At 52.7% G+C, this 15130-nt stretch overlaps 1 protein-coding gene across 4 annotated transcripts in view; it reads left to right on the forward strand.

The window, feature by feature from the left end:
- Positions 1-15130, forward strand: part of SLC2A9 (solute carrier family 2 member 9) — a 263570-nt gene that overhangs the window by 135115 nt on the left and 113325 nt on the right. For all 4 annotated transcript variants that reach the window (XR_015767801.1, XM_028089207.2, XM_028089200.2 and 1 more), the window contains one exon: positions 10222-10354. Coding sequence is in view for 3 of the 4 variants with exons in the window: in XM_028089207.2 (XP_027945008.1) it covers positions 10222-10354 (133 nt within the window). In the remaining variant the exon portion in view is untranslated. The remainder of the gene's footprint in view (positions 1-10221; positions 10355-15130) is intronic.

Consider the following 15130-nt stretch of genomic DNA (forward strand, 5'->3'; position numbering starts at 1 on the left):
GGCAGTCTTCACTGGCCCCACCAGCCTTTTCTCTCAGGCACCTCCACCCACCTGCCTGCTTGAATCACACACAGCCAGTGCAAGTAGGGACGCGCCTGTGCTGGGTAGCAGGTGGCAAGAAGCAGTGCCAGAAAGTAGCCCTTGGCTTAAATTCTCTGCCTTTCTTTGGCTTTCGTCTCCTAACATTTAAGGTATTTGAAAGATCAGGAGAAAGGGTGAGGCTCTGAAAAGACCCTTCTTCAAAAAAAAACCAATAGTACTGAGCAGAGCCTCTGTTCATCCGAGTCCGGCAGGCACCCAATGGGCTGGGACATGGTGACCGCAGCTTTATGAATAGGGGGCATGTCGGAGGCAAGGAAGCTATGGCGTAGACTCCCTGGGAAGAGCTAAGTACAGGCCTCTCCACCTGCTGTTACTGTCCTCAGACCTGCCCTGGCCTTCAGGACAGGTGCACGGGCAGAATGAGGGCGAGGTGAGTGAGTTAAGGAAAGGAGAGCCTAGCATCACTCTGGAAGTCCAGTTTCACACCCTACCTGCACTGAAAGTCAAGGGCACTCAGGCAGAGGGGATGGCGGTGTGCACCTTGATGCAGCCTAGCATCTCACAGGTGAGGAGACAGCACCCTGAGACAGATGGATGCCATGCTCCTTCTCAGTGGGCTCAGCTAAGGGCCACCAGGGCTGTCTGTGTCCAGAGCAGGAGTACCAGGTAACCGGACAGAGGCCTCAGGGGGCAGAAGGCATACACGGAGGAGGGGCAGTGGCTGGTGAAATTCAGTGGGGGCCCCTGGGAACAGGTATGATGGTCCTTAACCCCTAGATTTCCTACATGGATCTGAGACCTGAGTCCCATATACTCAACCCGGACTCCAAGTCATAGGCTCAGGGCAGCAGGTCTAGACTCAACCCACTCTTCGACTAGGATGGACTACCTACATGGGCTCAGGACCTCAGCAAAGGGAGAAAAGAATCAACAACTACTGGCTCCCACCTGTGTACGAGGGCCATGCTTAGGATATTACCTCTATCACCCTCATAGCAACCCTGCAAAGTAAGTGTTCATCACTGTCCTCATTTCCTAGGGGAGACTACTGTGATTCCAGAGAGAATAAGTCATTTGCTCAGAGCCCCATATCTTGTAAGGAGAAGAACCAGAATTTGAACTTGGGTCTAACTCCAAAGCTGAACAGAGCTGCAGAAGGGAAAGACTGACATCCAAGGTCACAGAATCCTTGGTAACCTGCACTGGTCCCTGGCCCTTAATAATCAGGCCTCACACTGTACATATGCCCCAAATTGAGGTCATTCAACAGGAAAACGCAATTCTCATGGGCGTCTTTATGCCTTTAAAGCCTTAGAACAAACCCTATTTGTCTTCCTTTCTTCAGTTCCACTTGGAGGACACTATCTGATGGTAGATGACCCACAATGCGGGAGGTGGAGGAGGTAGCAGACAAAGCCATGGTGTGAATGGGTCTGAACAATGAGACCCAGAAACCAGGATGACTCAGCTAGAACACAGAAGGCTGACAAAGGGATTAATAATGGGCTTCAAGTGGAGAGGGCTTTATTTAGAAAAGAATGGGGCTACCTAATTCCCCAGGAAAGAGAAGGGCGATCTCTGTAAATGTAAAGTCAGGGAAGTCGGGTCTGCTTCAGCAAAGTGCAGCTGAGGAGTGCCCTGTCCGTCCGGGAGGCTAGGGTGGAGGTAGAGGGCCGTGCTGGGTATCATGCAGCCCGGGGTTAGTCCCCACTTGGCCATTTAGAACATGCGTGACTGTGAATGCATGACTTCACTTCTCCGTGCCTCAGTTTCCCCAACTGTAAAATGCAGATGAAGGCAGAGGTACTGGGAGGATGAAACTGAGTTACTGTGTATGAAGCACCCAGCAAATTTTAATATGCTTGGTGCCAGTCTCTTATTGTAGGTTGGCTTGGGAAGGTACTCTGCAGGTCAACAACCTTTTAAAACCGCATGGATTTCTCTCTCTTGAATGGAGAAGGGACAATCTTGATTTTATGGAAGATCTTGCTGCAGGATCAACTGGTCTCTGCACCTCAGTATCCTTATCAGTACAACGGGAATAATAGCTTCTGACCTTACTGTCCCATAAGATTGCTTGAAAACTAAGCAAGGCATAGGCCAACGAAACCCTTTGAAAAGCAGAAAAATGCTGTAGGAAAGGGGGCGGGGATCTGGCATGTCTTAAAGCAGCTATGGGTCACTACTCGGGTGCTTTGCTCACATGTAGAACTCACAGCAGCTTTCTGAGAGGCGAGTGTTTTGCCCTTGGAAGGTAATGTCAGTGTTATTTCTCACACAGGAAAAGGCAGGAATACTCCTAAAGCCCATGTTCTTGAGATCCCTGTTATTGTTCTGTTGAAACAGAATCAGAACCTGAATACATACAAAAATAGTGATTCTAGAACAATCCGTTTGCTACAATGAATTGAACTGTGGTAGCAGCTGGATTGTGCTCCATAGGGTCAGATGGTATTGATTTCTGCACGATCTAGAGTGGAGATGGTGACAGATGGACCCATCGGCAAGGCAGTGTAGACACAGCTGGGCACAGGCTCCCCAATCCAGGGCTCTGTGAAGCTGAGGCCAGCAGGGTCCCTCTCTGAAAGGTGGTTATAGGGATGGCAAGGTCCAGAGATTCCATGAACATTTTTTTGACTGACGCTGATTCCCTGGTAAGACCCGACTCAACACGCGAGGGGCATTCACACATTTCACCCAGCATCCCTTCTGAAGGTAAGCACGTTTCCAGCTCTTTCTCCTTACAGAATGGCTGCACCAGCACCTTGCCTTGATGGGGTCCCTGATGTTTTGGTAATAGCCAGATCCATTGGAGCTGAGCTGGAGTGATCTCTGATGAGTTCTGTATAGGATTCTCTATGAAGAAGCAGGACTGGCTGCGCCTAATATAATCTGCATATAACTTCTCCATTCACTCAGCAGCTACCACGAGGGAAGGTGATGGCATGATGTCAGGAATAATGTCATGGAAGGAGACCCATGTAGGAATCAGAAGAGGCCAGGCTCTCATTCAGCTGCACCCTCCAGTTTCTCACGTGACCTTGCATCAGTTGCCAGACCTTTCTGGGCCTCAGTTTTCTCTTCATTTATTTATGTATTTATTTATATTTAGAACTTGTTTTTTTTTCTAAGATTTTATTTATTTATTTGAGAGCGAGAGAGAGCACGAGCAGGGGCAGGAGCAGAGGGAGAGGGAGAGTCAGACTCCCCGCTGAGCCAGGAGCCCAACGCGGGTCTCAATCCCAGGAGCCCGAGACCACGACCTGAGCCAAAGGCAGCTGTTTAACCGACTGAGCCCCCCAGGCACTCCATGGGCCTCGGTTTTCTCTTTTATAGACTGGAAATTGTAATGGTACTTCGGAGGGGAATATTTTTATGGCATTTCGACCCTCTAATAGGATACCACTTGGGAAGTTGGAGCATTAAAAATAATAAAGTACTTTAAAAAAGCAGGGGTGTGTGTTATCTCACGGTTCCGTGTCTAGCACAGCATCGCTGACCTGTGCCATTCACCTTACCCAGCACACACTCGGTCCGCAAGCTTTAACTGGACACCTGCCATGTGCCAGGCGCTGGGCTGAAACATGACAGAATGCGGCAGGGGGATGGCCCCGAGGAGCTCAGTCTAGTCAGAGAGACACACCCAGAAAGAAATCCATTGCTACACGAGGTAATGAGTGCTTTAATGGAAGTCTGTACTGGGTGGAGTTGTTATCCATGGATGGGAATGCTAAACTTGGAAGGATAGACAGATGCTCTGCAGGTAGGGGGCAGGCATTCCCCAGCGAAGAAGTAGCACATGCAAGGGCGTGACATCAGCTCGCAGAGTCAGGGAGGCTCGCGGATCGGATGGGCAGGACCAGAGCTGAGGCCCCTGGACCACTGACCGGCCCGCAGCAAGGCTGGCGTAGCAGGGTTCTGCTAAGACAGAGCTTTATATTCCTGGCTAAGAGATTTGGGCTTGACCCCCAGGGCAATGGTAAGCCCCTGAAAGGTCTTGGAACACCACATCCCTTCCTGGAGAGATCACTCAGGCTATGAGGAATGGAAGAGTATGTGGAGGACTTGGGAACAGTCGAGATGCTGCTGTAGGAATCCAGGCGAACTGTGGGAAGAAGGTCCCCTAAGGCCAGTGCTAGCAAGAGAGAAGGAGAGGAGATGCATGAGAGAGAGACTGGGAAACAGCCAGCGGGGCCACGGCAGGGCAGGCGGCCAGTCAGATGGCAGCAGCGGGGCTGAGGGTCAATGGCAGGCAGGCAGACACTAGGTTTCTGAATTGCGTTGCTGGACAGGTGGTGATCAAGGGACAGGCCTGCGTAGGCTGGGAGGTGAGAGACCCCTGCTTAGATGTAGAACCGAGAGTTATGAGTGGAGCTGCCCCTGGGCACCTGGCATTGAGAGGAGCCCCAGGCAGAGATGAGGGCTGGACATGGACATTTAGAGGCACGGGTCCACAGGTGTGTCCTAGGTCGGGTTTCCCAGCAAAGAGACCTTGAGATGGAGGTTGGTGAGCAGGAAGCTCATTGGGACATGCGCTCAGCTCAATACCTGCCAGCAAGTAAGGGAGGTAGTAACAGCAGAGGGGGAAGGTGAGCTGCCCTCAGTCATAGAGATCTTGGCCTAGCTCTGGACCTGGGAGGGCCCCTCTGACTGTCCCATTCTCAGACAGAGGAGGAGAGGCAGGCCATCATACCCCCACATCAGCCAGCCCCTGGATGCAGGTTACTCCTGGGGAGGGGTGGGCAGCCTTGGTGGAAAAAGGCATCCTCCAAGGGCACGTCTTGGGGAGACCCCGCTGTGGTCCCAAAGCCAACAACACTCCTGGCAGCTCGGTTCTGGGCCCTGCACCACCATCCACTGCAGGTGGAGGGGAGGCCCTAGGCTCTCACTGCCCCTGGAGCCACCTGGAGAACATGAACAACCTGGCACCCAGGCCATGCTCCCAGGCCAGAGAACCCCAAATCTCTAAGTGGGGGAGACAATGGGCATCAGTAGTTTTTAAAACTCTCCAGGTGATTCCAACGTGCAGCTAAATTGAAGACCCACGGCCCTGGGGAAGCACTGGAGATGAACAGAAAGAGGGCTGGGCTCACAGCCCCGGGTGCTTGAGGAAGCTGGAGGAGAACCAGGAGAGGCGGCCTGGAAGGCAGGGCCTGGGGCTCAGAGAGAAGTGGTCGCTTGCAGCAAGAACCTGCATGGTGCCCCGCCAGGGGGTGGGGCGGGGTGGGGAGGGGGGAAGGCCCCGCCCCTCTGCAATGTACCTGGGCTTGGCTTCAATAAGGTATGCTGAAGTTACAGACGTGGAGACACTGCTTTTGAAAGAAGGGTTCATTATTCACAGTTCCCAAGCACAGGGCCGATGCCACCCCATGCAGGGCCGTGGGAGCAAGCACCAGGGTCCCTGAGGAAGCGAAAGGAGGGAGGGGGAAACCAAGGCCTGGAGCCTTTATTTTGGTTTCTGCATCAGGAATGGGCAAGGCAGGGAGACAAGCTTGAACAAGTTTAGGACTGCATAGTTTGAATGATTTCAGGCCGGCTCTGGGCTGTAGGGACCATCTAAGCTGTCTGGTATCTGACCTTCGGGGGACTTAGGGAGGGAGGAATATTGGCTTATGTGTGACAGTTGGATAAAGGAGGTCACTGGGGGTGTGGGCTCTGGTTGGTTTGTGTGTAGAAGGCATGCTCTCAGGCAAGTTGTTTACTATGACCAGACTCAGCCAGCCCTGGGAGGGGCAGTCTCTGCAGGATCAGTAAGGACCCCAGATGCCAAAGCGTCGTAAAATACAGAAAATAAAAAGTGTAATTGATAAACCTGCCCTGTGGGTCCTCAGCTCAGAGATCAGAGTGGGCTGGATTTCAGTAGCAGTACGTGGTAGCCTTGCCCCTGGAGTTCTCGGGGCTGCAGAGGACATGAGTCTTTAGAAGAGATGCAGGGGCGCCTGGGTGGCTCAGTCGGTTAAGTGTCTGCCTTCAGCTCAGATCCTGATCCCAGGGTCTTACCATTCAGTCAGGCTGATTTTAATTATTGTTTTGAAACTGTGATCCTGAGACTGTCTGTGTCCTAAGATTGAGGCCCTGGGACAGGGCAGAGAGGAGCACCCCCACCAATTAAACATTAAAGGAACGTAGGAGACAGAAACCAAGGTTGTACTTTTTGATGGCATCATGAATGGTGTGTATTTAACACGTGTTGCGTTTGTGGGGCACTGAGCCCAGAGCTCGGCACGTGGAGTGCTTGACAAACATTCGGCTGTTACGATAATCAGATCCTAAATGTGATGAAATAGAAATATCCTTCATTTCGTCCCCCCGTCGGTTTTGTGAGGTACACTTCCTTCTTCCCCTTCTCGCCTCTAGCAGCACTGAGTTGCTGGCCGGGGAGCCGGTCCCGTTGGTGGCCTGAGTGTTGACCAGCTTCACCTCCCCTGTCCATCTTGTCTGGGGTGGAGGGCACATGACAATGTCCTTCCTAACTACCCGACTTGGGGCAAGATCAATGGTTCCAACTCTACTTAAGATTTTGTGCTTAATCATCACATCACAGTCCAGGAGGATAGTATTTATGGAAAGGCCTGAAGTCATCAACAGCTTGGGGGCAGTGCGACCCAGAAGTCAATTTAAAAAAGGAAACCGTGCAGATTCAAGAACAAGATAATTGTGTTACCGTGCGACCCACTCACCTTACCTGAGAGGGAGTTGAAAATCATCCTGACTGACAAGATGATGCATTTTTCTTTCCTCCCGAGTAAAACAAGCAGGTTTAACAACCTGATCTCATGCTTTACCAAACGTAGGAGGCTCTAACCGGCATTATAGAGACTCATCTGAGATTGACTTTCCATAGCACCTGATGGTCCTGTGTTAGGCAAGTAATACATGTTCTTTTGAACACACCTTCTGTTGTGAACAGCTGCTAAAAAAGAAAGTTAGATCAGTAAGTTAGATCCTCTGCAGTTGCCAAGGGCTCTGTGTGAAGGGATCAGGGTACACACTCGCTTGTTCCTCCCAAGATACCCAGTGCTGGGCACGGTCTCTGCCCCCAGGAGGCAAGAAGTCCTAACTGTGGTACAAAATGTTGAGTCCTTGGCTCTGTGCTGGGACCAAATGCCCAGGAGCACCGTCGAGGGTCACTGAGGAGTCTTTGGCCTGAGGCAATGGAAGAAAGTCAGATCCCAGGTCTGGTGCCCTTGTGATCCCTCCCTGAGTCTCCACGGATCAGAACTCTGGTTCTCAGACCCAAGACCTGATGTCCCCAGCGATGTCTCCATGACTGAAGTGGCCTCGATGAACCGGGTGACCTCTCTGTGCAGCAGTGAATGTTTTTGAAACATGAGTGTGGTAACAGTCTGTACCTCAGAGGGCTACTGCAGAAATTCAAGGAGATAATCTATGTAACAGGCTTCTCACCACAGCTGATAATAGGAACCACAGTTTCCTGTTGAATGCTTACAGTGAGCAGGGTCCTGCTGAGCTCTTGATATATCTGTTAACTCCTGTAACGCTCCCGATGACCAGTGAACAGGCATTAGTGTTATCCCCATTTTACAGAAAGGAAGACTGAACATAAGCAGTTAGGTTGCCCAAGGCCACAGAGAACGGCAGATAGAGGCAGGATTCAAATCCAGACAGCTGTGGGATTTGGGATTTTATAGGAACCAAGTTCATGAACTCCACTGTGGGCTAAGCTCGGCTCCTCCTGAGTAAAATGTCCCCCAAGCTCTGCTCTGGACATTCCTGCCATTCTCCTCCCCCAGTCCAGACACTGCTAGCATCCTAAGCTAGGGGTGCCCCCCCTTGAAGTCAGTAGTATCCGCTTTTCTCCAGAGGTGGAGACCAGACCACAGCCACCAGAGTGACGTCCTGAGGAAAGAGTCCACATGTCCTCACATTTACGACATCACGGATCACAGGCTCTACCACAGACCTGGCTTGTCAGTAATAGTAGAAATCCACGCACTGTGGTCCCTGACAGCATGAGACCAGAGATGCTGGACTGTCGATTCAAAGAAGGGGAAGGTGTGCAGAGCCGTCCCCAGCTCCTGGTGGTCCTTGGAGCCACGTCCACGTGCCATGGGATGGCAGCAGAACCGCCCCTGACCAGCCTCCACCCGAGCTCCCGTGTCTCTGGCATCGCCTGGCCCTGCGTTGTTTCCCGCTGAGCCTGGGCAGATCAGGCCTCAGTCGTACACGCTGTTCCTACTCCAGGACTGTCCTTCCTGCCCCTCTCCTCCTTCTGCCCTTTGGCAGCTCCCAGGATCTCACCCCTGGAAGCGCCCCTCTGTTAAGATGCAGGGGCGCCTGGGGGGGCTTGGCGTGATTCCCATCTGCACAGCTGCTGGCTGGCAGGCCTCCCCCTGGGCTTTGCTCTCTCCACATCTGGAACGTGCAGCAACAGCTCTGGCCTCCCTGGCTGCCGGGAGGTGACATGAGACAGTTGTGTGACAAAGGAGACAATTGTGTGACAAGCTCACACCACGCCTGGCACATAGTAGGAGCTTAACTGGGTTAATTGTCTTTCCCCTCAGCTTTCTGTTTTGCTTTTCCTGAGGCAGCAGGTAAACTCTAAGAAAAAACAAAATCGGCGACAACACACGCACACCAAGTAGGCGTAGCGAAAATCCCACTTACACGTATGCCATTTGCCTTTCCCCCTTGGTCTTTTAAAAAAACAGAGCTATAATGCACCTACCATAAAATCCACCCTTTTAAAGTGGTTTTTAGTATATTCACAAAGTTGCATGTTCATGGCTTTTTTCTAACCCCAAATATCGTCATCATCCCTCAAAAGGAAGCCCATCGCCGGGGGCAGTCACTGTGCCCATCTCCGCTCCCTCCGGCCCCCAGCAACCACCAGTCTGCCCTCCGCCTCCCCCTGGTCTCTCACTTGGAGCTCTCCACCAAACCCCAAGCTGGCGTTGGCCTGGCTGGCTCCTCCCAGCACGGTGGTGACGTCAGAGGAGTTTTGTGAATATAAATCATTGTTCTACACGGAGTAGGATCAAAGGTCTCTTGAAAATCAGGACCTGGGCATTGCCCTTCCGTGAGCCGGTCGGCCTGCTCCGTGCTTCAGGCGTCCCTGCCTGCTCCAGCCTCGAGCCATCCGGGAACTGGGGACTTACCGGGGTCTCTGGCCTCAGGGGCCTCGCTAGGGAGCCAGCCCTGGGAGAACACCAGAGGGCGCTCAGAACCCGACCCGAAGCCACCTGAGCCTCGGCCCAACGGCCCCGTTGTGTCAAGTCTTTTCAGGTCTGAACGTGCCTCCTTGTGGGCCTCCTGGGCCTCCTTCGCTTTGTGAGGAAATAAAACATGTCGGGAATTTGGCGTTGAGCGTTTTGCTTTCTCCCCATCAGAACCGCCTCCCACAGGCATTCTTTTCTTGCGGAGGCACAGTGAGAGTTTCATTTGTAAACGGGGGTTAAAAAAAAAAAAAAAAAGCAGCTCAAGAAGAAGGCTGCTCTGACCAGCATAGGAACAGCTCCTGCCGCATGTGGAGCAGGCCCTCCTTGCTTTCCCAGCCGCTGGACAGGGAAGAAGACCCCCCTGCCTAAGGGGCCTGCTGTGCCCCAGCCCCACCACACTCACCTGCAGGAATCAGGGAAGCTCCAGCCGCTGTCCTTGTATGTCCTCTGACAGGACCAAGATGGCTCAGGTCTCGTGGGCCTCGGAGGCGTCTGGGGGCTGGCACCAATGAAAACAGTAGTTTCTTCTGTGCACCTGCTGTGTGCCAGGCCCCACAGCCCAAGCACTATCCAATCATACTCTCAGGACAGCCTGTAGAGTGGCTGGGACTGTCCCCGCCCCACAGGTGATGAGACAGAGATCCCAGGGGCCACGAGCGTGGTTTCCAAGGCCGCACAGACAGGAAGGCTCACCGTGATGCCCCAGAGGTCAGAGCATCCACCAGCCCTGATATCCCGGAGTGGTCTCGGCCCCGCTGAGCCCCCCAGGTCACCATCTCACAGATGGCTCTGAGAACTGACCGACCTCGTGCATGGAGAATGTCATACACGTGGGGCTGGTGCCAAACCTGTGTCCGTTCCCTTGCTCAGCCTCTTGGTGGGGATCACACACTGCAGGAGGGACTTCTGCTGATGGCTGACGCTGTTTGGCCCAGGGGCCCGCCCCAGCAGGATGACTGGAGGCCACATCCATTCACTGGCCTCCTCTTTCTCCCTTCAGGAGAGCACCTGGCCATACCTGTTTGGAGTGATTGCTGTCCCCGCCTTTGTGCAGCTGGTGAGCCTGCCCTTTCTCCCTGAGAGCCCGCGCTACCTGCTCTTTGAGAAGCATGACCAGGCAGGAGCCGAGAAAGGTAGGGGCCCGTGGCCTTTCCCACACAGCTCCAGCCTCTTCATGGGGTCAGCGCCGCAGGGCACGCTGGGACCTAGGGTCATTCCTCTCTGCAGGTGCTGTGCCAGGTGCCCCTGGACACCCTGTACTGCTTTATCTTCCCAACAGCCTGCAGTGGGGACATGGATCACACAGAGAGCCTGGAAAAGCCAGGGCAGAGCAGGATAAGACCCAGGTCTGCTCACTTCTAGGCGACGTCTCCCTATTGCTGCCTCTCGGGTAGTCCCAACCACAAGACAGCACGAACCTAGTATCTTCGCAGTTTAGGTCTATGTGGCTCTCTCCCTACATTCTCTCTTCTTCACCGACCGGTTCTGCTGTCCTAACACTCACAAGAAGGGGAAAAGTGCCAGTGCAGAATGAGCAGCCATGTCCTGCGGGCACAGGGCTGGGTGCTGTCCACCCTGGGAAGAGACAGAGCATGCCCAGTTTATGGGAGAGAAACACAATGCCCACAGTGCGGCTGGGGGACTGGTCTTAGGTCACTTTCCTTAAATCCCCTGAGTGGCGAGGTGCTGGGTCAGATGCAAAGCATTCAGAATCAGAGGCTTTCCTACAGGGCCCCGAAAAGTCATCCCATTCTGCACAGACAATGTGGAATGAACAATGCATTCTTCTTGTACAAGGAGACAGCTGACAGCACCCCCGTTATGCAGGAGAGGCTGGGTGGACCAGTGCTGCCTTCACATGCCGCCTGACCTTATTCTGACCTTCCTGAGCATCAGGACCCTCATCCGTAGAAGGAAATTATAGAAACCTTCCTCTGGGCTTGTTATAATGATTAAATTAGATGATTCATATGAGGTTCATGGTAGCATTTGCTGTCATTATTCTGAGAACTCTGTCCATTTTCTATCCAGATGCTATCCTCTGATCTAAATTTTACTATGTCCACATCTGAGAAAAGAAAATTGAGAATTATATAGTCTTTAATATAATTTGTGCAACGCTCTTTAAAATCCAAACAACCTAAGTATTTTCTGAATTAACAAATGGGATATTAATAATTGCCTCTATTTGCCTAGCAGTGTATGATCGGGATCCATTTTCTCATTTACAACATTCCTGTAAAAACATGGAATCAGAGAACATTCTCATTACTTCACTGTTTACACGAAAGAACTGAGGCGTACAGGGCTGAGGTGACCTAAGCATGGCTGTGGTTCTCGGTTTTGGGGTTCTGGAGGCCTTTGAAAATCTGATGGGAGATACAGGTGTTCTTCAGCAGACTGCCCATAGTCATGAAATTTTCAAGAGCATAGTAGTGGGGGTGGGACATGAGCCCTGTCCCCCTCCAGGGGGGACCCTGGTCAGCAGCCCTCACCCATCTGACAACCGCAAGCGACAAGACTGGAACCAGAGCAGAGTTCCCTCCCACCCTGCTCGTGCACAAAGGGACATCAGTGGGTCGTGTTCCAGGGGACTTCTCATGGGGCCCGTGGGGAGGCAAACAATCCAGAAGTCAGGCTGCAGAGAAGGAGGCTGATTGTCAGATGGTGGAGGCTCTGGAGCAAAACTAACGTGAGGCTCTGAGTCCCAAAAGTAGCCAGGTTGTGGATCGGCAGAAGGCGGCGAACCCTCTAGTTCCATCCCTCCTGCTTCATCGGCAAGAACTCTCGGGAAAGGCGTCAGTTAAGTACGGTTGGAATGGGCCGTGTGTGTAAATGCCTGACAGTGAAACAGGTTTATGTCACAGCACAGTAGGCAGTGAGGAAGAAATCCAGTTATAAAAAATGGTAAATATTACATGCGTGCTTTATACAGAGAACAAAGATGTCACTGGCCTTAGATTCAAAGAGAATCATGAAATTTGCATCTGTGCTAATAAAGAGTGGCGTTTCCCTCTAGACATTCAGCAAACAATGGATATTTACTGTGCTGGGCCCTGTGCCAGGTGATGGGGAGACAGGGGAGCACCAGACTGGCATTCCAGCCCCCCAGGAGGTGGGGGGAAGGGGAAGAGAGATGGGCATACTCATCTGGACTGAGAACTGTATCGTTCTAAGCACTTCACATGTATTAGACCATAAAGCCTCTCAACCATGGGAAGTAGATCACATTATTATTCCCATTTTAAAACAAACAAGAACTGAGGAAGGGTTAACTTGACCAAAGACAAAGCTAGCGAGCGGTGGCACTAGGATTTGAACACTGACTCTCTTGCTCTGGGACCTCTGAGCATCACAAAACACATTCTATTACCTCGCACCTGCTTTGGCACTATGGCAGGTATGCTGTGTCTGGTCTGTGGGTAATTTGGGGGACAGGGGCCCTGCAGGAGACAACAATCGCCATAGTAATGCAGCGTATCAAACCAGCTTGATACTCATTGGCTTAAGACAATAGCATTTATCGTCCCCAAGTCTAGGGGCCAGCAGGGAACTTCTGTAGCTCTTGATAGGGCTTGCCCTTGCAATGCTTCTTGTCTTAGCAGAAGTTCTCTGGCATGTCTGGTGGTCCACTGGCTGGTCAAGGCTAGCCTCAACTCTGTTCCACGGGCTCATCCTCCAGCAGGCTAGCTCAGGCACATTCTCCTAGTGAGCACAGAGGTCCCAGAGAGGAAGTGGAAAACACAAGCAGTTTTTCAAGCTTCAGATCAGCTAAAATCCTGTTGGCCAAAGTAACGCACATGGCCAAGGGCACAGAGTGGGAGGGGGTGCACAGTTATAAAGCAAAGGACACACGTAGTAAGGTCATAAAATCAGGGCCATCGATGCAACCCATCCACACCACAGACACTCATGAACTGAGCTGAGTACCCACTCACGGGCTCCTGGACAGGCCTGCCCTGAAACACCGAGAGCACAGAAAAAGAGTGTGGAAATAATAGAAACGAGGAGAACAGCAGGGAAAGAAGCAGGCATAGGTGGAGATCGCTGTTTTGTGAGAAAGCCGTGCTTTGTGCTGGGTGGGCTCTTGATAAGGAAGGATGTCTGATGTGCCCCGCAGCCTCCTACCCACCACATGCATCCACCAGAAACGAAGCCACGTGCCTGGGGAGGAAGCCCTGGGGTGGCCAGCCCCTCCCAGGCCCGCTCTTACCTGGGGACTCTTTGCACACTGTGTCCCCCCGGGAGATGACAGGGGGGGAGGGGCAGCTCTAGTGCCAATCAGAAAGGTGGCATCATCTCCTGAACCTGGCAGAGGGACTTGGCAGAAGGAGGAGGAAACACAGTCCCTCCGAGGTCCTGTCCCTGCCTCTGCCAGCACAGTCACCTGCTCCTCCTCCCTCGGTGCTCTGTCTTCGTGTTTATGGGATGAGTGACCTCTGAGTGCCACCACCCCCCCACCCAGTATCCCTGGAGTGATTGTGTCTCAGGCTCCCTTTGCCCTGGCTGGGGAGCCTGCTCGTGGGCTGGCTGCCAAGCAGAGGGCCAGGTGCCTTCCTACAAAATACCCAAGGGTCAAAAGGGGCAGGAAGACAGCTCAGAAACCACCCTGAGTTCCCAGAGCATGAAGGCACATCTTGAAATTGCTCATACACTTCATTCCAGAGAGCAGAACAGACTCCCTTTAAATTGAAAGAATTGTCCAAGGTTCCAGCCAAGCAGGGGATACTTGCTGTATTGTGTCTGTGGTTGGGGCTGATCTTGTGCAGCCCTGAGTCTGCTGGGGGTGTCCGTGCCCCGAGAGCTGGAGGAATTGCCTGGAACCCTAGTTTGCCAGCACAGGGAAGGTCCAAGCCCTCTTCAGAGTGTCTTGGAAATCCTGAGCATTTCTGGGCTCCGAACTGTCGTGGGCACCAGCCTTCTTGCATGCTGCTCTGTCTCACATCATAAACACCCCAACTTGAACTTCAGCCCCTGCTTTGGTTTCCTCAGACACCATAGCAGCAAGCACGCACCCCACATCACCAGAGCATTTCAAGGCGATATTGAAGATTTTGGGAAGGGCTCCAGGCACGGGGTCCCTACCACTCAGCACCTACTTCTTTCCCCTCTCACCACTGCCCGTTGTCCCCTCTGCCTTCCAGGTGGCTCTGGAGCTCGTCTTCCTCTCCTGCTAGCATGCCTTCCCTTCTGAAGCTGGAATCAGACAACATGCAGATTTCAGCAAACACCTTCCACTCCAGGAGTTTGTCAAAATACTTTTCTCAGCCAAATCACTTCCATCCTTCAGAGACACTCTGGTGTCAGCCATTAAGTTTACGTGCTTTTCTCTCTTTTGTGTACCCGGTAGCCTCGCTGCTGACGTTCTGACGCTCCCTGGCTGTCTGGAAGGCGCACGTGCGTCTCAGTGCCGCGCTGCGGGCCCCGCGTAGTTGGAGAGGCAGCCGGGCTGGGTGCCGCCCCTGCTTCCCTGCACGGTAGCTGTGAGCCCAGGCGAGTTGCCCAATGTCTCAGACATGGACTCAGTTTTCCCACCCTGTGAAATGGGAGGAACACAGTGCTTATCTCCAGGGCCCAGAAGGATGCTCAGATGAGACCATGGATGTGTGGCAACATCCAGTGCAGGGATTATAATCCTGTGGCTGAAATCAGCCCATCAACAAACATTCGTGGTAGATCAAGTAGGTCCTGGTTGAGAGGGTGAAGGAAACAAGCTCCCATAGAGGCCACGAGCACCCTGGGCCCAGCCACACCCTCGGGTCCCACAGATCTCTTGGGCATCTCAAAGATCCTTCTACGGCATTCTGTGATACTGGCCCTGCCTCAGAGGGCCATGGGGAGGACCCGGAGATGCTGCCTGGTTGGAAATGTCTGTCTTCCTTTTGGTCCAGCTCATTCCCATGGAAAGC

The sequence above is a fragment of the Eumetopias jubatus genome, unplaced genomic scaffold (assembly GCF_037043125.1).
Source record: "Eumetopias jubatus isolate StellerSeaLion01/CBP00866 unplaced genomic scaffold, mEumJub1_p1.0 scaffold_2, whole genome shotgun sequence".
Classification (NCBI taxonomy): Eukaryota; Metazoa; Chordata; class Mammalia; order Carnivora; family Otariidae; genus Eumetopias; species Eumetopias jubatus.